The 22,913-nt window shown below is 35.7% G+C and overlaps 1 protein-coding gene across 1 annotated transcript in view; it reads left to right on the forward strand.

The window, feature by feature from the left end:
• The window catches only part of LOC127415658 (sphingosine-1-phosphate transporter MFSD2B-like), a 39,541-nt gene extending 16,679 nt beyond the window's left edge, over positions 1-22,862 (forward strand). Inside the window, exons 5-15 of the mRNA XM_051654458.1 lie at positions 3,041-3,164; positions 6,708-6,786; positions 8,662-8,843; positions 12,186-12,276; positions 12,612-12,733; positions 14,446-14,529; positions 15,288-15,371; positions 16,027-16,136; positions 17,560-17,703; positions 20,393-20,569; positions 22,458-22,862. Coding sequence (XP_051510418.1) covers positions 3,041-3,164; positions 6,708-6,786; positions 8,662-8,843; positions 12,186-12,276; positions 12,612-12,733; positions 14,446-14,529; positions 15,288-15,371; positions 16,027-16,136; positions 17,560-17,703; positions 20,393-20,569; positions 22,458-22,509 — 1,249 coding nt within the window. The 3' untranslated portion in view covers positions 22,510-22,862. The remainder of the gene's footprint in view (positions 1-3,040; positions 3,165-6,707; positions 6,787-8,661; positions 8,844-12,185; positions 12,277-12,611; positions 12,734-14,445; positions 14,530-15,287; positions 15,372-16,026; positions 16,137-17,559; positions 17,704-20,392; positions 20,570-22,457) is intronic.
• The last annotated feature ends 51 nt before the right edge of the window (positions 22,863-22,913 follow it).

Consider the following 22,913-nt stretch of genomic DNA (forward strand, 5'->3'; position numbering starts at 1 on the left):
GAATTTACAGATCAGATAATCATGTAATTTATAATGAAAAATGTTGTATTAAATTTAAAAGACAATGCATATGCAAATAGAAGCATTTTCACTATAGTGATCTAAGACTTTTGGACCCCACGGTATGTAATGCATATCTGTGTCTGTACATCAACTCCCTAAGGTTACTTGCCTAAGATAAAAACGTCAGGTCATCTCACCTCACCTCATTCAGCACCTTACAGACCGGCTCTTTTCATTCACATTAACCTCTCTGCCCCCTCTCTTACCTGTACTGTGCCTCCTTTGTGTGGCCAAACAATCAGCAGGCACACAGGGGTTGCTCCACACGGCAATTGTGGCATCTGGACTGTGCCAGAATTGGCCACTCTCTGGTCCTCCCTGTTCTCTGTGTCGGGTTGTTTGCATGCAGTTGTTTTTTTTCTCTGTGAAAGTAACCTGCAGTGGCAGAGAGTTCAGTGTGTCCAGAGTAAACCAGCTGAGGAAAGACCTGGCCGAACAATTGTAAACATTCTAGAGTTGACCTGCAATGTCATGTATTTAGGATGAAGGCCAAGAACCTGAATGCAGTATTTAACAGTGGCTTAATGTGGTACAAGCCTTGCTCCTGGCTTAAAGGTGAAGTGTGTGATTTATTTCAATGTTAAAATACTTTTTCCTATCCCATCTTAAAGGGATAGTTCACTTAAAAAAGAAAAAAAAGAAAAGTCTCTCATCATTTACTCACTTTCATGTCGTTTAAAAACTGCATGACTTTCTTTCTTCTGTAGAACTCAAAAGACAGAATGTTAGCCTTAGTCACCATTCTGTTTTATGATTTTTGTTTTCCATACAATGAAAGTGAATGATGACTGAGGCTGACATTCTGCCTAACATGAAAACTACATCACAGCACATCAACAGTTTTTTTATGTGCAAGAAACCTTGACTGTCATTATAAGGGGACTTCAGGGTAATGCAAAAGTGTACAATAACTCCTTTTAAAATCAGGCTCAATGGCCGTGAGCTGATGGTGTATTTCAGCATGAATAACCCACTGCAGATTAAAAGGGGCATATTTCAGTTTCATATGCTCATGCCTCCAGCTGCCTCTCCCATAATGGTATGGAAGCCATGTATCAGTATGAATTATATATGGCCAACACATTCCCCCACATCCTGAAAAGAGTGAAATGAAGCAGAATTCCTCCCAGTTGAGATCTGCTTCATCAAGACAACCTTGCTGTATAAAGAATGTGGTTTGGTGGCCTTGCGATCCTGTGGTGGAGTTAATCATTCCTTCAGTCTACGGTTGCATCCTTACAAACACCATGCGGTTTTCTCACACGGAAGCAACACTTGCACAAATCTAAAATAAATGTGCACTGTAGCTTTAAGAAGATCCTCAAGTTGCTCTTTTTTAGGTTATATTGATTAGTACAGAAGCTGAAATGAGAGATAAAGTCACAGGATAGCTATAGCGAAGGCAATGTTCCATCTGTTTTGTTCCCCTGACCAGATGTCTTGCTTTCTGTCTTTCAAGCAACTTTGGCCAGAAATAATCCCCCCAAAATATAGCTTTGTCTATCATTTTTTAAATGTTGTGTGCTGACTATCATATTCAAATGATTTATTTCACTCTTAATAGATGAATAGACAATGTTGCAATGTCAGATAGCGAATGTTTATTAAAGAAAAAGTTCTATAAAGCTGCATTAATCTACTAGTTTTAATGTATCTGGTTAATTAAAGGAATAGTTCACCTAAAAATGAAAATTCTCACATCATTTTGACATGCTCATGCCATCGCAGATGTGAATGACATTATTTTGCTAGAAAATATACAGCTTTATAGGTCCACACAATGCAAATGAATGGCGACCACAACTTTGAAGGTCCAAAAAGCACATAAAAGCAGCATAAAAGTAATCCATATGACTCCAGTTGTTTAATTTGTGGATTAGAACAGACCAAAATGTAACTTCTTTTTCAATATAAATGTTGACATCAGTAGTCTTCTTGGAGATCATGATTTCAAGCTTGATTGCACTTCCTAGCGCCATCTAGCATTATGCACATGCATCAAGCATTAGGAAGTGTAATCGAGCTTGAAATTATGATCGTGCCTAGAGACTGCAATGGCAAGATGTGCAGTGAAAAAGGAGTTCAATTTTGGTCTGTTCTCACTCAAATCTGATTGGATCACTTCTGAAAACATGGATTTAACCACTGGAGTCCTGTGGATTACTGTCATGCTACCTTTATGTGCTTTTTGAAGCTTCAAAGTTTTGCATTGTTTGGACCTACAGAGCTGCGATGTTTTCTAAAAACCTTTGTGTTCAGCAGAAAAAGAAATTCATACACATCTGGGGATAGCATGAGGTTGAACATGAGGTTGATGGCAAAACATTTTTATTTTTTTTGGTGAACCATCCCTTTAACATCACAACTGTGTGCCATATACAATACTTGCCAGCATTTCCTTTACAAACAGTGTAAACAGTTAAGTGGTGGTGTCAGATGGTAATATCATGGTACTTTGATATATTGGTAGTTGACACGAATTACATTTTTTAATCAACATCAAGCTTTTAGATTAAAATGTAAGTTAATCTACAAAGGTAAAGTGTATATATTAGGACCTGTAACAGGTCTCTACTTTAATTCCTTTAAGTATTTCACTGTTTTTGATCACCTTTTTCTTCACTTAAGAAAATAGTGTAATATATTCCAAATAGTCTCTCAATTAATATGCATTTGTTAAAGCTACATGCATAAGCATTATAAATGAAAGAGTAAAATACTTTTTAAAATAGAACAGTATTAGATGGAGTGTTGCATTACAGGACATGTCAAATTGCCTAAAGTATTTCATGTGAACTACCCATTTACCATAGTACTGAATGACTACCATATTCATATATCATTTGTACTTAAAGGTGCTTCAATATTATGTTATAACCATAGTACAATAAACATGTTAGCTGTACTACTGTTAGTTTCAAAACACATGATCACTGGATATAGATGAGAATTAAAAGTCTGTTCTTTCATCCTTTAGGATGGTGGGCTGCACTCCATTTATAGTGGTCTCATATTTCTACCTTTGGTTTGTTCCACCTTTTACCAACGGGAGGTTCATCTGGTATCTGGGCTTCTACTGTCTCTACCAAACCCTCATCACAGTACGTATCCAACACACTTTAGTTGCTTTGATGTTTTTAAAGTTCTAATACCGTGTAATGCTACATACTGGGTAGCACATTACCCAGAAACCACATTTACAACTTCATCCATCATGTAGTCACAGATGCCCCACGGTTCTTTTAAAATATAATGCTGCCTGGACTTTTGTCTTTGCAGTGTATTTTGGTGTCATGATCCCCCACTGTCCTTGAATGAATGAATCTCTAACGTTAACTGCACCACAGTACATTTTAGAAACAGTGAAACAACTTTCAAAATAAACAGTTATATAATGTATATGTTATCACCTGTAATGCTTTCAAGCAAGTGTTATAAACTTTTATAGATTCAGATTAAAATTAAATCCTATTTATTTTTATTAATATATATTTCTATATGCCACATGTATCAATCCACCACAAACCCCCTTCAGTACCCCACAGCAACCCTGACTTAGTAAAGTAAACAGACGTAAAGACGCTCGTCATCAAAAGTTGCTGTGGTTATCTATAGCATGGAGTTTCCATGATTTATTTGTGTTGCTATCCTTTGTTACTATGGTTTGGCGCAGACCACTCCATACTGTCCTCTGTTAAAAACCTGCCAACATGTGCTGGAGTGGAGAAGCCGCTCTGACCACAGCATTCTACACTGTAATGAAAAGTCAGTCTAGCTGCTTGATAAATACATGGTGGAACCTGGCAGAAACCACCGGAGAGAATAACTGCTGGTTTCTTCTTTTAGCGCTCTCCATTGTCTTGTTAGTACAAGGCTGAGAAACACCAGCTGCTTCTTGTATCAGAGAAAGTTTGTGTGCTGATCGTAGCAGTGTTCATGATTGTACAGTGATCTTGCCGTGGAAGAAAAAATAAAGTAATTCTGACTTTTTAGCTTAGATAGTAATTACGAGATATAAAGTCCCAATTGCGAGATACTGTATAAAATTGCAGTTATGAGAAATAAAGCCTCAGTTGAGAGAAGTCATAATTATGAGAAATAAAGTGCCAATTGTAAGATATAAATTCGCAATTAGAGAGAAATAATCTCAATTGCAAGATATAAACTCACAATTATTAGAAATAAAGTTGCAATTGTGAGAAATAAAAGTTGCAATTGTGAGATATGAAGTTGCAATTGTGAGATAAGTCACAATTTTGAGAAATAAAGTTTTAAATCTGAAATATAAAGTCGCAATTACGAGATTTAGAGTTGCAATTACGAGAAATAATGTGGAAATTTTAAGAAATAAAGTCGCAACGAGAAATAAAGCCTCAAATGAGAGAAGTCGTAATTATGAGAAATAAAGTGTCTGTTGTGACATATAAATTCGCAATTATGCGAAAAATTGTCTCAATTGAGAGATATAAATTCACAATTACAAGAAATTATTTAGCAATTGTGAGATATAAAGCCGCAATTACGAGATATAAATGTGCAATTATGTCCAAATTGTAAGATATAGTCACATTTACGAGAAATAAAGTCACAATTGCGAAGTAAAAAAATCGCAGTTATGAGAAATAGTATCAAATGAGAGAAGTCAAAATTATGAGAAACAAAGTGGCAATTGTGACATATTAATTCACAATTACAAGAAAAATTCTCTCAATTACGAGAAATAAACTCTAATAAAATTATTAGAAAAAAAAATTGCCATTGCGAGAAATAGTCACAATTGTGAGATATGAAGTTGCAATTGCGAGAATTCGCAATAGTGTGAAATATAGTCGAAATTGTGAGATATTAAGTCGCAATTACAAGATATTAAGTGGCAGTTGTAAGATATAAAGTCACAATTGAGAAAAATAAAGTGGCAGTTGTGAGATAAAAAGTCACAATTACGAGATATTAAGTGGCTGTTTTGAAAAATAAAGTCATTATTGCGAGATAATTTCACAATTACAAGATATAAAGTTGCAATTGTAAGATATAAACTTGCAGTTACAAGAAATAAATTCACAATTGTAAGATATAAGGTTATAATAGTTTTACATTTTTAATTTAGTTTTTATTTCTGTTTTGTTTTACATTTTTCACTCCAATTTAGTTTAGTTTTTGTTTTGTTTGTTAGTTCTTTGTTAGTTTGAGTTTTTAAATATTTGATAGTTTAGCTTTAGTTTTTCATTACAATTAGTTTTATTTTAGTTTTTATATAAAATGATACATATAGAATAGGAAAAACAGGCATTTGTGCAACGTGGGTCATATAGCTGGACACCCAAATGTAAAGTTTGTAAATAATACTTATGAAAAGACTGTGTGTGTGTGTGTGAGAGAGAGAGAGAGAGAGAGAGAGAGAGAGAGAGAGAGAGTCAGAATAAACTACATTCCAATAAAGGTTCAAATGTGTCATAATTGTGTGATGTAAAGTCAGAATTAACTTTTTAATTTATTTTTTATTTCATGGCGTGATCAAGACACAATATGATTGTAATTTGTACGTTTGTCTTAGTTAGACTAAATATTTTATGTTTAAAGGTGCACTCACTAACTTTTGTCTTTGTGTCATCTTGGACTTACAGTGACACCTAGTGGCTTGGATGCAGCATCATTTAAAATCAATAGTTTTCAGTTTCAGATGCCGTTGTAGAAATGTAGTATTCACAGTCAGCCATGATTACTTTAATCAATGAGTGAAAGTGTCAAATAACAGGACGGTTACTGAGATTAAGCGAGTAGTATTCGGCTGGTCGTGTGATGCTAAAATGGCAGCCCCCATGTGCGGACCCTCTCCATGAAGAATAGACAGCTTTTATAAGGTTACAGATATGACTGGAGTCCTCATCTCATGTGAGTGGTCATGATTTCCTACATATATTGCAAAATTACAATTCATGTCTTTAGGAGTTAAACTTTTTTAATGAGGAAAAAATTACTGAGTGCACCTTTAAATAAACAAACCCTCATAGAACTAACTCATAGAAACAAACTTCCTCACAAACAGAAGTCCAACAGGGTCTTCTAAACAACATGCAGAACTTCTAAGCAACAAAAGCACCACATGGGAAGCACTCTGTAGTTAGATTTATTTTGGTAACCGTTTGGGCCCTCGGTTTGCCACACTGCTGACTTGGCTTTTGTGTAAATTATAAAAGTTAGCTGATGGTGTGTAATGGAATATGAAAGCAAGATCAGTGAAGGTTTGCTGTACTTTGATAATATTGATTTAGCACTGCAAATTTATAAGTACAAAGAATATGTTGTGCTCTAAATGAATAGCATTAATTTGGAGCTTATTAGTTGTTTCCTTTTGAGACATACAATGTAATTTAAATGGGTGTTTGAAAAATGAGTGGTTAGAAAAACCACTAATAGATGTGCATGTGCTAAATTTTGAATCCATTTCACTGCCTTTTTTTAGATCCTACATATATGAGAACTCACAGCACACTCCATAACTTCTTACCCTGCGGCTTGAAGATATTTGAAATAAACTCTTTGTTTTAATCTCCAGGGAACCATATATTCGCCTGTGCCCTATCAATTACAATTCTGTCATCATTTATGTATTCTTTGTGTTCTTTGTCTAACCTGTCTTACAGTGCTTCCATGTGCCTTACTCCGCCCTGACCATGTTCTTGAGCACCGACCAACAGGAAAGAGACTCTGCTACAGCTTATCGTAAGCTCACACCATTGTGTATCTTTTTAACCGTGCTTGGATTACTCTAGTCAATCCATAACTCCAATAGCTCCAATAATGCTAATATATATATATATATATATATATATATATATATATATATATATATATATATATATATATATATATATATATATATATACAGGTGCATCTCAATAAATTAGAATGTCGTGGAAAAGTTCATTTATTTCAGTAATTCAACTCAAATTGTGAAACTCGTGTATTAAATCAATTCAATGCACACAGACTGAAGTAGTTTAAGTCTTTGGTTCTTTTAATTGTGATGATTTTGGCTCACATTTAACAAAAACCCACCAATTCACTATCTCAAAAAATTAGAATATTTTGACATGCCAATCAGCTAATCAACTCAAAACACCTGCAAAGGTTTCCTGAGCCTTCAAAATGGTCTCTCAGTTTGGTTCACTAGGCTACACAATCATGGGGAAGACTGCTGATCTGACAGTTGTCCAGAAGACAATCATTGACACCCTTCACAAGGAGGGTAAGCCACAAACATTCATTGCCAAAGAAGCTGGCTGTTCACAGAGTGCTGTATCCAAGCATGTTAACAGAAAGTTGAGTGGAAGGAAAATTGTGGAAGAAAAAGATGCACAACCAACCGAGAGAACCGCAGCCTTATGATTGTCAAGCAAAATCGATTCAAGAATTTGGGTGAACTTCACAAGGAATGGACTGAGGCTGGGGTCAAGGCATCAAGAGCCACCACACACAGACATGTCAAGGAATTTGGCTACAGTTGTCGTATTCCTCTTGTTAAGCCACTCCTGAACCACAGACAACGTCAGAGGCGTCTTACCTTGGCTAAGGAGAAGAAGAACTGGACTGTTGCCCAGTGGTCCAAAGTCCTCTTTTCAGATGAGAGCAAGTTTTGTATTTCATTTGGAAACCAAGGTCCTAGAGTCTGGAGGAAGGGTGGAGAAGCTCATAGCCCAAGTTGCTTGAAGTCCAGTGTTACGTTTCCACAGTCTGTGATGATTTGGGGTGCAATGTCATCTGCTGGTGTTGGTCCATTGTGTTTTTTGAAAACCAAAGTCACTGCACCCGTTTACCAAGAAATTTTGGAGCACTTCATGCTTCCTTCTGCTGACCAGCTGTTTAAAGATGCTGATTTCATTTTCCAGCAGGATTTGGCACCTGCCCACACTGCCAAAAGCACCAAAAGTTGGTTAAATGACCATGGTGTTGGTGTGCTTCACTGGCCAGCAAACTCACCAGACCTGAACCCCATAGAGAATCTATGGGGTATTGTCAAGAGGAAAATGAGAAACAAGAGACCAAAAAATGCAGATGAGCTGAAGGCCACTGTCAAAGAAACCTGGGCTTCCATACCACCTCAGCAGTGCCACAAACTGATCACCTCCATGCCACGCCGAATTGAGGCAGTAATTAAAGCAAAAGGAGCCCCTACCAAGTATTGAGTACATATACAGTAAATGAACATACTTTCCTGAAGGCCAACAATTCACTAAAAATGTTTTTTTTATTGGTCTTATGATGTATTCTAATTTTTTGGGATAGTGAATTGGTGTGTTTTTGTTAAATGTGAGCCAAAATCATCACAATTAAAAGAACCAAAGACTTAAACTACTTCAGTCTGTGTGCACTGAATTTATTTAATACACAAGTTTCACAATTTGAGTTGAATTACTGAAATAAATGAACTTTTCCACGACATTCTAATTTATTGAGATGCACCTGTATATATCTATATATATATATATATATATATATATATATATATATATATATATATAAGCACTCACCGAGAACTACATGTGTCTGAAAATGACTGGAAATGTAAATAATGATGAAAGATTTCTGCATCTTCAGGTATGACGATGGAAGTTCTTGGTACGTTGGTTGGTGCTGCCATTCAGGGTCAGATTGTAGCGAGCGCACACACTCTGAAACACTGTCCACATCGCAACCTGTCAGCTAGTCACTTGGGAAACAGCAGTGGTACTGAGATCATCAGGAGCCTGGCACTGTCACGTGACTTCATGTCTCATGCTGTACGTGTCAATGTCATGTTTGGATTAAAATATTCTACACTGCACCAGTGGGTGACAGCACTTAATGTAGTTCCTCTGGCTCTTTCAAGTTATGTTCTAAGAAAAGCATTTATTATTAACAATCTATATCTTTTTTTTTTTTCATTTAAACAGCCTAGCAACCACTAAATAACCACCCAGAACACCCTATAACTACCCAGAACACACTAGAAACCACCTGACCCAGAACGCATTAGAAACAACACAGAACACCCTAGAAACCACCTAGCTACAAACCACCCAGAACACTCTACCAACTACATAGCATTGACCAAGAACACCCTTGAAACCATCTAGCAATGAGCCATATCACCACAGAAACCACCCAGAACACCCTAGCAACCACCTAGCGATAACCCAGGACACCCTAGAAACCACCCAGTTCAGAACACCCTAGCAACCACCTAGTAATGACTTAGACCACACTAGAAATTGTGAGATATAACGTTACATTTACGAGATCTTAAAGGAATATTCCGGGTTCACTAGAAGTTAAGCTCAGTCGACAGTGTTTGTGGCATAATATTGATTACCACACAAATTTATTTTGACTTGTCCCTCCTTTTCTTAAAAAAATAAATAAAGCAAAAATCTGGGTTACAATGAGGCACTTACAGTGGAAGTGAATGGGGGCCAATGTTTAAAGTTGCAATTTTGAGAAATAAAGTAAAAATTCTGAGATATAAAGACACAATTATGAGATATAAAGTTGCAAATGCGAGAAGTCGCAATTATGATAAACATAGTCACAATTGCGAGATAGAAAGTCACACATGCAAGATAAAGTTGCAGTTTTGAGAAAAAAATACCAATTATTGTTTTGTTTTGTATTTTGCATTCATTCAATAAAATAAATTAATAATAAAAAGATATCCACATAGGATTTTTCAGGCTGTTCTCTCACTCCCGTCGACATCTCATGGATGTACCGGCCTCTCCTGCTTTCAACTCGGAAATGTAATCCCGCACTGCAAGAAATCTAATCGGCTCCCACGGGTCCTGCAGGAGTTTCACAGGAATGCAGACCTCTAAACACTAGCAACCACCCAGAAGTTCAGAACACCCTAGCAACCACATAGTAATGACCTAGAACACCATTGAAACCACCCAGAACACCCTATCATCCACCTAACAATGACTCAGAACACCCTAGCAACCACCTAATGATGACCTAGGACACCATAGAAACTACCCAGAAGTTCAGAACCCCTAGCAACAACCAAGTAATGACCTAGAACACCATTGAAACCACCCAGAATACCCTATAATCCACCTAACAATGACCCAGAACATCCTAGAAACCTGTGAGAACACCCTAGCAACTCCATAGCAATGACTCAGAACACCCTAGAAACCACCCAGAATACCCAAGCAACCACTAAAGATGACCCAGGACATGCTAGAAACTACCCAGGGTACCCTAGAAACTACATAGCAATGACCTATATTGCCCTAGAAACCACCATTCAGAAAAATCCATTCAGAACAGCATAACAACCACAAAGAAGTGCCCTGGCAACCAACCGAAACACCCTAGCATTGTGGCTTAAGTGTTATTATTATTATAAAGCATTACAACTTCTGTGTTTCTGCATGGACAGAGAACTGCTTTTCCTCTGTGCTAAAGTTTCTAATATTTTGAATTTGCTTTTTCAAAAAAAATATTTTAAGTATTTTGCGTTTATTTAACTTCTCGTCACAAACCCTCTTCAAACTAATAAGCTGGGGACTTTTAGAGCTTGACTTTTATAAAAACTATTGAAATTCACCAGAGACCTCAGAATGATGAAATAAACTTCCTTGTTTAGGGGTCTGTTAAACTCTTTTTTTGAGCCGACAGCCACCGAGCTCCACGTCAGTCAAGTTCGCATTGTGAGCGAGTTGACAAGCCTGGTTTGTGGATGTGGCCATGAAGGGCCACAGCTATTTGGAGCTGGACTGCAGTGTCTCTCTCTGGTTAAACCTCTCTATGGCGGCCCAGGCGGCCTGCAACACGCCACACCGTGTCGTTGCGCATTCCTCTGCGGCCTGGCTGAAACTCAGTAGGGCTGTTTGGGTGCGCCAACCAACTCCTCTGAAACAGCCCTTTTGATCTGTTACAATAATGAAGTGCTCAGCCACAGTGCGTGGAAAATTAGCGGTTGTTTAGGGCAGAGCAGTTCCTGTTTGGAGGAAATAGATTGAAAAGATCCTCTTTTCTGGGGTTGCACCTAATTTGAGCTAGGTACAATTTACAAGACCATACAGTGTAAAGCATGAGGCAGCAAATGCACACGAATAAATGTAATGAATTTAGACAGTCGACGGAACACAGAAACCATGTACTGAAATAAAACAGCAACCAAAGATTAAGACTTATTGAAAAGACAGAATTAAATGTTTTGACCAATAAATAAATAAATAAATATTACAAGACATTTACAGCAATATAATATAAAATAATATAATATAAGATATATAATAATATATAATTGTAATTTATTATATTATTATTATGATAATAACACAAACACACACCCACACATTTAGGGGGTGAAAATAATATATATATAAATATATATATACTATATATATATGTTATACATATATTATGTTGGTGCAAACATAAAAATTCAACGCAACATGATGCATTAAGATTTTTGGGTTCTCTCAATGACGTTTTAATTATTATCCCCAGGAACATTGCATTGTGTAGTCAATGTGAATTTGTTTGTTCACTAAATTAATAAATTCTTGTTGAGAGAACTACTAATTTCTAGTTCAGCCAACTAACAATACCCAATATGAGAACTTTCATTTTGTCACCATTTAAATAACTTTTATATGACCTTACTTGCAAACTTTGCCTCTGAAGAGAGGATGTCTTGCAAGGCAAGGCAGTACAATTTTTTGACAATAAAAAAAAATAATAATAAAACAGCATAAATAAATTCAGCAAACAGCAATAAATAAGCATCTAACACAAACCACATAATTTATTCATGTTGCAGTCGGAACTCACACATCAGCAACACTGTGCAATATGAAATTGTTTGTTCGGACAACTCTGTTTAACTAGTTGGAACAACATTTGGGTGAATATTGTTGGTCTAACATGTGTTTTTATATAGATGCAACGTAATTTACATTTTGAGGTTCTGTGACTCAAAAAGCTCCGTAGGCTGGAGAAAATGCCATGACATTTTTTACTGTGTGTGTGGTTGTGTAATTATGAAAGTACTAACACAATGAAATATATTTTAAAATGAATGAATAGAAGTAGGGACTGTTCCAACGCCTCTCATGGTCTGTATGTCTTTACAGAAGGAAGTATACATGATAGCAGCTGGTGTAATCGGTGGGCTATTTCTGGTGTGTACAGTGGTCATGTTCCTGGGAGTCAAAGAGAGAGATGGTGAGGATGTGCGTTAATGGCATGGACTCATGTTTCACTGAAATGCCATTACCTGATTTGTAGTGTTCCATAAATTCTTGTTTTGCCAATGCATCCGAATGGAAAAGTTAAAGGGACAGTTCACCCCAAAAATTACAGTGCTGTGATCATTTACTCACCCTCGTGTCGTTACTAGCCAATATGTCTTTTTCATTTGTGGAAAAGAAAATGAGATGTTAAGCAGAATGTTTAACCCCATTTTTGGTTGAACTATCCCTTTAAATAAAAGAAATTCATACTTTACATCTCAGAAAACATGTCTAATGGATTTTCTTGCATCTATTTTAATGCTTTAGATCCATATGCACCTAAAACAGAGAAGGCCACTCCGTTCCATAAGGGCTTTATTTTGGTCATGAAACATGGGTCGTACCTCACTCTAACAGCGGCTTTTCTGTTCATATCTGTAGCCATCCAGGTAACATGCTTTCCTTCTAGTACTTTGTTTTAGATGTGTTCAGTGCTTACTTCAGTATTTAGTTTATTAGTTGAGGATATGCATGAACTAAAAAACACTTGTCTGGAACTACCATATACTGTATGTTACAAATGTTAACAGCAATTATAAATAAATATTTGATTGTATACTTCAAGAATGTAACCAAATATTCATGGTTTTGAGGGCCAAATGTAAAAGTTTAATAATTGGTAAATATCCATGTTGATCAACCACTATTGGGAATATTAGGGGGGACGTGTGCCCCTCAGTGTACATTGTCGGCCAAAATGTACAGATAATGTACAGATTTTGCTCTTCTGGAAGGAAATAGGTACTTTTATTCACCAAAGTGGCATTCAGCGGATCACAATGTATAGTCAGGACATTAATAACATGAACAATTACTATTACAGTTTGAAAAAAAAATTTCAGAACTTCTTAAACTACTTCAAAGAGTTCTCATCAAAAAATCCTCCACGTGCAGCAATGACAGCTTTACAGATCCTTGGCATTCTAGCTGTCAATTTGTCCAGATACTCAGGTGACATTTCACCCCACGCTTCCTGTAGCACTTGCCATAGATGTGGCTGTCTTGTCGGGCACTTCTCACACACCTTACATTCTAGCTGATCCCACAAAAGCTCAATGGGGTTAAGATCCATAACGCTCTTTTCCAATTATCTGTTGTCCAATGTCTGTGTTTCTTTGCCCACTCTAACCTTTTCTTTTTGTTTTTCTGTTTCAAAAGTGGCTTTTTCTTTGCAATTCTTCCCATAAGGCCTGCACCCCTGAGTCTTCTCTTTACTGTTGTACATGAAACTGGTGTTGAGCGGGTAGAATTCAATGAAGCTGTCAGCTGAGGACATGTGAGGTGTCTATTTCTCAAACTAGAGACTCTGATGTACTTATGCTCTTGTTTAGTTGAACATCTGGCCTTCCACATCTCTTTCTGTCCTTGTTAGAGCCAGTTGTCCTTTGTCTTTGAAGACTGTAGTGTACACCTTTGTATGAAATCTTTAGTTTTTTTTTTGGCAGTTTCAAGCATTGTATAGCCTTCATTCCTCAAAACAATGATTGACTGATGAGTTTCTAGAGAAAGCTGATTCTTTTTTGCCATTTTTGACCTAATATTGACCTTAAGACATGCCAGTCTATTGCATACTGTGGCAACTCAAAAACAAACACAAAGACAATGTTAACCTTCAATTAATGAACCAAATAGCTTTCAGCTGTGTTTGATATAATGGCAAGTGATTTTCTAGTACCAAATTAGCAATTTATCATGATTACTCAAGGATAAGTTGTTGGAGTGATGGCTGCTGGAAATGGGGCCTGTCTAGATTTGATCAAAAATGACTTTTTTCAGATAGTGATGGTGCTGTTTTTTTGTTTTTTTTTTACATCAGTAATGTCCTGACTATACATTGTGATCTGTTGAATGCCACTTTGGTGAATTAAAGTACCAATTTCCTTCCGCTTTACATTATTCCAAACTTTTGGCTGCCAGTGTATATGGTGGTTGTGGTTGTGGCCCTGGTATGCATAAAATATTTACATCTAATGGCTGAAACACTGAATACTTTCCCAGAATTAGGTATTTTTAAGTATAGGCTGGATTAACTAATGAATATCACCAGAACTGTATTGTATTTCCATTTATTGCTAATAAGCCAAATCTCTTCATCTTGCAGTTGATACAAAGTAACTTTGTGTTGTTCTGCACGTATGCAGTGGATCTACGAGAACACTTTCAAAACATTGTTCTGACCATTCTGGTGAGTACTCGATGAAGACACGAAAAGATCATCATCATTATTTTTAGTCACAAGTGATGACCAATTATGCCATATCCACTTCAGTAGACTTGCCATTGTCATTGGTGATTTATCATGAATGAACACAAAGCTCTCTAGTTAGCTTAAGTATAGCTATACTTAGATAGTTCAGTTCATTGTCAGTGGTGATGTAGGTTTCTGCTTATGACAAACAGAGTGTGTTCTTGCAACAATATTTGATTAACAGTCTTTAGAACCTTTAGCACTTTTTCATTCTTAATTTTTTTTTTTCTTTTGTTCTAGGTGTTTTGTTTTAAAACTCATTTTTAGAATGCAGATTTATACACTCTACCTCAATTTTGGCATTTTGGGTAAAGTGAATAACTGGCACAATGTTTGCATATTTTTATACAGATATCGCTATCAGGTTCTATTTGTCAGAATGAGTAAATGCATTAGGGTTCATGAACTACTTTAACAAACAAAAAAATATTCTTTTAAAGCATTTTTAAGTTTTAGTTAATGTTAATTTATGATTTTTTTTTTCATATTTAGTTCATAATGCATTTACTAATATTAACAGATACTTTCAATTTTCAAAATGTATTAGCATGTGTTGTAATTAACATTTTCCAAGATTAATAAATGCAGTAAAAGTATTGTTCATTGTTTGCTCATTTTAATTAATTCATCCTTACTGTATAGTGTTACCCAGATATCTATTGATTTTTAAGAAAATCTGTTTTTCAAATTCCCAGATGTCAGCTGCATTGAGCATTCCATTCTGGCAGTGGTTTCTTGAGAAGTATGGAAAGAAGACAGCGGCTTTCTGTGGCATCACGGTGCTTTTTTAGATTGTTTTTTCTTTTTCTTTTTTTTTTTTTTTTCAAAACTCAGTTTTCGGTTTCCTAACATCATCGTTTTCCAAAGTAGGTGCGGTAATGGAAAACGTTTTCTATATACTTCATTTTCGGTTGAAAAAACACTGTTTAGTGTGGATGAGAGGTGCAAATGGAGCAAAATTAATGCATTTTCAAACGAAACCGTATCAGTGATGTGGCCTTAAACTTTCATCTACATTTGTATTGCTAAAGATCCTACCATAATGTAAACATTGAAATATATTAATATTACCTTAAACTGTATTTGCCCAAAATGGCTGAATAGGAAAATTAACAATAATGCAGATGCATAAACATGCATTAAGCAGAGGTGTGATTGGCCACATTTTTCATGGAACAAAGACTGGGCCAAATATTGTATTAGTATTAGCCATTTAGTAGAGTTTGAGTGGACGCTTGGCCTTTAACGTCAACATCAAAAGTTGTCTTTTAATGGTTGATGAGCCTATTTATGTTGCTATCCTAACAATGCACAATTATATAGTTGAATTTTAGTATTTGCATTTATCACTGTCTTAATGCAGCTCAAATTTTGTGCGTATGCATTGAATAATATGTAATGTTGGTCCTTTAATCTGTTGTCTCTCTTGTGCAGTGGATTATGCCTTTCACAGTGATGCTGGTGTTTATTCCTAATCTGATCGTGGCATATGTTGTGGCCGTATCGTCGGGGCTTAGTGTTGCTGCTTCTCTCTTGTTACCATGGTGAGTCTCCCAAACAATGTAATACTACATTACATAAGCAAAATGTTAAAGTTTAAAGGGAGCCAGCTGGTACATAGCTGTACGGTATGTGTAAACCCCACTCCCCTGGCCTCAAGAGGTGCACAAGTGACTTTCGCTAGGGGCTGTAGCCTTTAGCTTCCTCGTTAGTGCACCCGCCTCTCATGCCGGTTGACACCGGTTCGAATCTTGCTCGGAGTGGGTCGAGCAGGACCGGTTACAGTGGTGCAGTGACCCGGATGGGAGTGAAGTTTAGGGGGGTGAGTGTAACGGGATCCAGCTGGTACAGCTAGTGATAGCTGTGCGGTATGTGTAACCCTCACTCCCCTGGCCTCAAGAGGCACACAAGCGACTTATGCTAGGGGCTGTAGCTTTTAGCCTCCTCGTTAGTACACCCACCTCCCATGCCGGCTGACGCCAGTTCGAATCCCGCTTGGAGCGGGTCGAGCAGGACCGGTTACAAAAGCACAGAATGAGCATGCCGATTTTGCAGTGTCAATAATAAAGTTGTTATGAGTGGTGTTTGCCAAGGCAACCATTGCTCATACTTATGTTGAGGGATTTTTTCTAAACCCCAAACTCCAAGTATTAAAATTTTGCATGCAACCCGTCCAACACCATTTGTGCTACGGACATGAGTGATACCTCATGTCATGCGGCTTTTTAAGGAGAGTACTAGTACTTTTCTAACACATCATATGTACAATTTTCGCCTGGTGAATTATAGAATGGGCGAAATATTAGGGACTAGAATGTCATTAGGGACATGACTATCATTGCCTGTAAGCTATCACCTACGAACACCCCAGGAACCACCCAGTAAACCCTAGCAACTGCATAGCCACGCACTTAAACACTCAGAACACAACAGTAACTGCATAGAAACACCCTGGAAACCACCCATAACACCATATCAACAGAATAGCAACATACTAAAAACACCTTGAAAACCTCAGTAACTGCATAGCTACGCTCTGGAAACCACCCACAACACAATAGAATGGTGTCGGCAGTTTTTACATTGGATAGCACCAGTCATACTTTCTTAAGAATATGTAAAAATCTAGTATATTTGTTGTTGTTTATGTAACCATGCACTGACCCAGTCCTTGATGTCCTAGCACAGAGATTAAAAAGCCTCAACGTGATCCGTAAAGAATGCAGAATGGCTGCTGGTTTATATAAACCACTCTGCCTTTGATTTTACCCCTCGGATATAGAGGTTTAATAATCTAGCAGTCTCTAAATAACATGTTTCATGGAAGGGTCATGCTATTTTTTGGTTTTTAAAGATGCTCTCTGGTTGATTGCAAAAGTCCCAGTGAGTTTTAGGTGCCATCTATGTCAATGTTTAATATGAGATGATGCATGATGTCTATGCTGTGTTGTGTTTCCTGTTGCCCAGGTCAATGTTGCCAGATGTAGTGGATGACTTCAGACTTGCAAACCGCAACTCAAAGGGGCACGAGGCAATCTTCTACTCCCTATATGCTTTCTTCACCAAGTTTGCTGCAGGCATATCTCTTGGAGTGTCCACGCTCTGTTTACAGTGAGATCACTTAAAACACTCTTTCATTATTTACAGGCGTCAGTCTTCTGGAAATAATGAATCAGGACAAACAGTGGTGTTCGTCTGATTTAAACTTGGATGGCAACAAACAAGAAATGTTCCTTACAATATAGAACATTTATAATAATAATTTGAGTGAAAAATTTAATTTTAAATGAATTTCATAATGTCTTATATGGTATGTCCACCATTTGCTTTAATGACAGCATGCACTCAAGCTGCTATGAACTCCACAAGTTTGTGCGAAACCTGATCGTCCATGTTATCCAGCATAATTTAAGAATGTTCCAAAGAGCATCTTGTTTGCTTCAATGGAAATAAAGGAAAGCTGAACTTGATTACAGAGGAGTTAACATGGTCAACGTCACAAATTAGCTTACATTTGATTAGTGACCTAGAAATTCACAACTAAATATATTTCTTTCATTTTTAGGGATGGGAATCAGAAATGTTTTTGAGAAAGAATTAATTTAAAATAAGAAATGCTATTCTTATTGCATTTAATACTCTTAGAAGTCTGTTACCAAATGATTAGAACATTTCAGATGTCAGCAGAGAAGATATAACAAATCAGAAATACATTTGGTAACACTTTACAATAATGTTCCATTTGTTAACATGAACTAACGATGAACAATACTTTTACAGGATGCATTAATCTTAGTTAATGTTAATTGTAACATATACTAATACATTTTTAAAATCAAAAGTTGTATATGCTAACATTATTTAATGCACTATAAACTAACTTGAATTAACAATTAAAAGTTATATTTTTATTAACTAACATTAACAAAGAGTACTAAATTGTGAGCATGGTACTTATTGCGTTGACTAATGTTAACAAATGTAAAATGTGTGTTTACACAGACTTTTTAGAGACACAAATGCAATCCTATATTTGATACTAACTGTATATTGAATAAAAATTCTTAACAAACAATACAATATAACATACAAGTATTTCATTTATTCATTTATTTTAATAAAATTGTCATATGAAAAAACAGTCAGCAACTGCATTTTCTGATTAAAGTCTTACAAGCCTTATAACACATTCTTATTTCATTTTGAGTTTGACATCACAAAAGTCATTACTTACTCATCAGTAAGATTAAAGGAATATTCCGGACTCAATACAAGTTAAGCTCAATCAACAGCATTTGTGACATAATGTTGATTATCAAAAAATTTTATTTAGACACATCCCTCCTTTTCTTTAAAAAAAAGCACAAATCGAGGTTACAGTTAGACACTTACGATAGAAGTGAATGGGGCCAATTTTTGGAGGGTTTAAAGATAGAAATGTGACGCTTATAATTTATAAAAGCACTTAAATTCATTCTTCTGCTAAAACTCATGTATTATTTGGCCTGTAAAGTTGTTTAAATCATCATTTTTCAGTCATTTTAGGATTTTAGGATTTGATGACATTACATCGTCATGACAACGAATTTGTAACTTTACAAAGAAAAGGTTAGGAAGTGATTTTATCTTACTAAAATCATGTTAACACGCATATTGTTTATGTCTTTTGGGTATACTTTTGAAACAGTGAGTATTTTAATGTTCAAAAATTGGCCCCCTTTTCACTTTCACTGTAAGTGCCTCACTGTAACCTCGACTCAATTTGTGCTTTTTTTTAAAGAAAAGGAGGGATGAGTCGAAATAAATTTTTGTGGTAATCAACATTATGCCACAAATGCTGTTGACTGAGCTTAACTTGTATTGAACCCGGAATATTCCTTTGAAATACTCAGTGTTTCAAAAGTATAGCAACAAGGCGTAAAAAAATATGCACGTTAACATGATTTTAGTGTGAAAAAATGTTTACTAACCATTTCTGTGTAAAGATATAACCATATTTACAACTTTGTTGTCATGACGATGTAATGCAGCAAAACCTAAAAAGACCTTGAAAACGACAATTTAAACAACTTTACAGCTCAATTAAGACATAGGTTTTAACATTCCCATTTCTGCCTTTAAACCCTCCAAAAATTGGCCCCATTCACTTCTATTGTAAGTGCCACAATGTAACCATTTTTTTTTAAAGGAGGGACAAGTCGAAATAAATGTTTGTGGTATTCAACATTATGCTACAAATGTTGTCGAATTACCTTAACTTGTGTTGAAACAGGAATATTCCTTTAATTTAGTAACTGCTGCGACTGATGTTTGTGTTTTTGATTCACTAAAAAGAGTGAGCTCATCCGGTCGGGAACCACACTACACTGCTCACTCTGTATGTTGTTTATTCACAAAAAAGAACAGGCTCATTAGAGTCATTTGCTCAAAAATCAGCCCAAATGCAGAAAACTGCATGTTCTAAAATCATATGGCTCCGCTATTTTATTTTATTTTTACAAAATGGAACCAGAACCGGTTCTAAAGTTTAAAATCTAAACCCCAATGTGCATTGTGTTGGATGCACATTCACAAATTTGATAATGGCTACAAAACTTTAGCTTTAATACATTTAAGACAAACTAACTTTTAAACGTAAGAAATGGTAATAGAATTGAATGTAATGCAACAGAATAAAATGCAATGACATATAATAACATAACATAAAAGATCAGAAATTGAAAGCTTTTGAAGGCTTTTTATATCGTGTCCATATTTACATGCATATTTGTTCAATGCATTGTCCATGCTGTTGTTGTAGATTTGCTGGTTATGACACAGGCGCGTGCAGACAGCCCCCTCCAGTGGTGTACACACTGAAACTGCTCATTGGCGCCGCCCCGGTGGCCTGTATCACTACAGGTCTCATGATTCTTGTGGTGTACCCCATCAGTGAGGACGTCAGATTACGAAACAAACTCGCCCTCCAGGAGCTCAGGTGACATTTCAGGTTTAAATGCAGTGAATACAGGTTAACTGGGACTCCTCTTGTGATTTTGTGATGACTTTATGGCTATATATATATATATACTGTAAATACTAAATAGTAATCTCAAATTATAAAAAAAATTGTTTATTCAACTTAATCTTAAATTTGTACTATTCTTAATAGTTTTAATTAAGTTACCATTTATAAATCCTAAAGTTCTCATTAATAAAAACGTTTTAGTGGTCCTAATTAAACAATACTTGAAATGTCACATTTTGGAATCATAACTTAAATACATAGATTACTACTAACTCAAAATTACCAATTACAAAATTGCGGCTGTGTGGAATACCCATAAACCCTTGCGCTTGAATAAATGATGTTGTTTGGTCAAAATAAGGGAACTTATGTAGTAAAATAATAGTTTTTCATTTAAAAAATGTATTTAGTTTTAATTCTTAAATTGTTGTTGTTTTGTTGTAGCTGGCTGAGAATTGAGATTTTTGTCAATTTAAATAATTAAATCAAAGCAACAATACTGTAATCGTAGATAAGTTAAGCTTACTTGTAACTAATTAATGTTACTTAAAAAATGAAGTTCAGTTTACTTAAGCCAAATAAGTAGGTTTACTTAGAAAAAGCATGCAAACCGATTGCCTCAACTAATCGAAGGTCAACTAATTCGATTTTACAGTGTATATATATATATATATATAGTACAGTATGTATATATACACCGATCAGCCACAACATTAAAACCACCTGTCTAATATTGTGTAGGTCCCCCTCGTGCCACCAAAACAGCGCCAACCCGCATCTCAGAATAGCATTCTGAGATGATATTCTTCTCACCACAATTGTACAGAGTGGTTATCTGAGTTACCGTAGACTTTGTCAGTTCAAACCAGTCTGGCCATTCTCTGTTGACCTCTCATCAACATGGCGTTTTCGTCCACAGAACTGCGGCTCACTGGATGTTTTTTTTGTTTTTGCACCATTCTAAGTAAATTCTAGAGACTTTTGTGCGTGAAAATCCCAGGAGATCAGCAGTTACAGAAATACTCAAACCAGCCCGTCTGGCACCAACAATCATCCATGCGATTATCTAATCAGCCAATCGTGTGGCAGCAGTGCAGTGCATAAAATCATGCAGATACGGGTCAGGAGCTTCAGTTAATGTTCACATCAACCATCAGAATGGGGAAAAAAAGTGATCTCATTGATTTGGACATTGACATGATTATTGGTGCCAGATGGGCTGGTTTGAGTATTTCTGTAACTGAGAATTATTTTCTGAGATGCGGGTTGGCGCTGTTTTGGCAGCACTAGGGGGACCTACACAATATTAGGTAGGTGTTTATAATGTTGTGGCTGATCGGATATATATATATATATATATATATATATAATATGTTTTTACAGTAGATAATGGGGTTGCAAGCGCCATACAAGTTGGCAGCCCTACGAGTTAACACGGTCAATGTCATACATTTATTTACATTTGAGCAATCATAAAAACTTTTAGAATATTAAATATTTAATAATAACTGAGACCTATTCAAGTTATTTAAAGTTTTTAAAGTAATGCATTTTCTTTGTTTTATATTTTATAAACTTGGGTTTATTTCAAATTTAAATGGAAACTTTTGGACCCCACTGTATATTATTTGATATACTTTATTAATGTTATTGTTTAATGAATGAAGAAAAATAAAATGTATGATAGATCTTATAGGTGATATGTAATATTTTTTTTTATATTACATTTACAATATATGTATTTGTATATGCAATATATGTATACTGTACATATATACACACACACACACACACATATATATATATATATATATATATATATTAAAATAATAATATTGTTGTTTTTTTTCCCCTACAGAAACCAGAGCATGACCTGCAGAGCTCTCAGAGTGGATCTGAGCAGCGTGTAGCGTCTTCAAAGTGCAGATCTTGAAATTCCAGCCCTGTGTTGGGATGAGTGTTAGTGTACATTACACTGTGAGAGAGCTAATATGTTTTCATGTAAACATTTGAGTTTGTACCTGTATTCAGTCTGTTTCTTTCACATGAACGTGTAGCCACATAAACAACACTGTATCTAATTTATACATGAGTGGACTGTTCAGTATATCATTAGATATCGGGATTTATATTGATATCAGGATTTATATTGTATAAGATAATTAATAATTATAAATATTATCAAATGACTTGATTCCAGGCTTTATAAAAACTTGTGCTGGTTCGCATATCTCTCAGTGATGAAATTAATAAATATATATTAAAGAACCAAGATCATTATTTTTGAATATTAATTATTCTATCTATCTATCTA

The sequence above is a fragment of the Myxocyprinus asiaticus genome, chromosome 25, assembly GCF_019703515.2.
Source record: "Myxocyprinus asiaticus isolate MX2 ecotype Aquarium Trade chromosome 25, UBuf_Myxa_2, whole genome shotgun sequence".
Lineage (NCBI taxonomy): Eukaryota > Metazoa > Chordata > Actinopteri > Cypriniformes > Catostomidae > Myxocyprinus > Myxocyprinus asiaticus.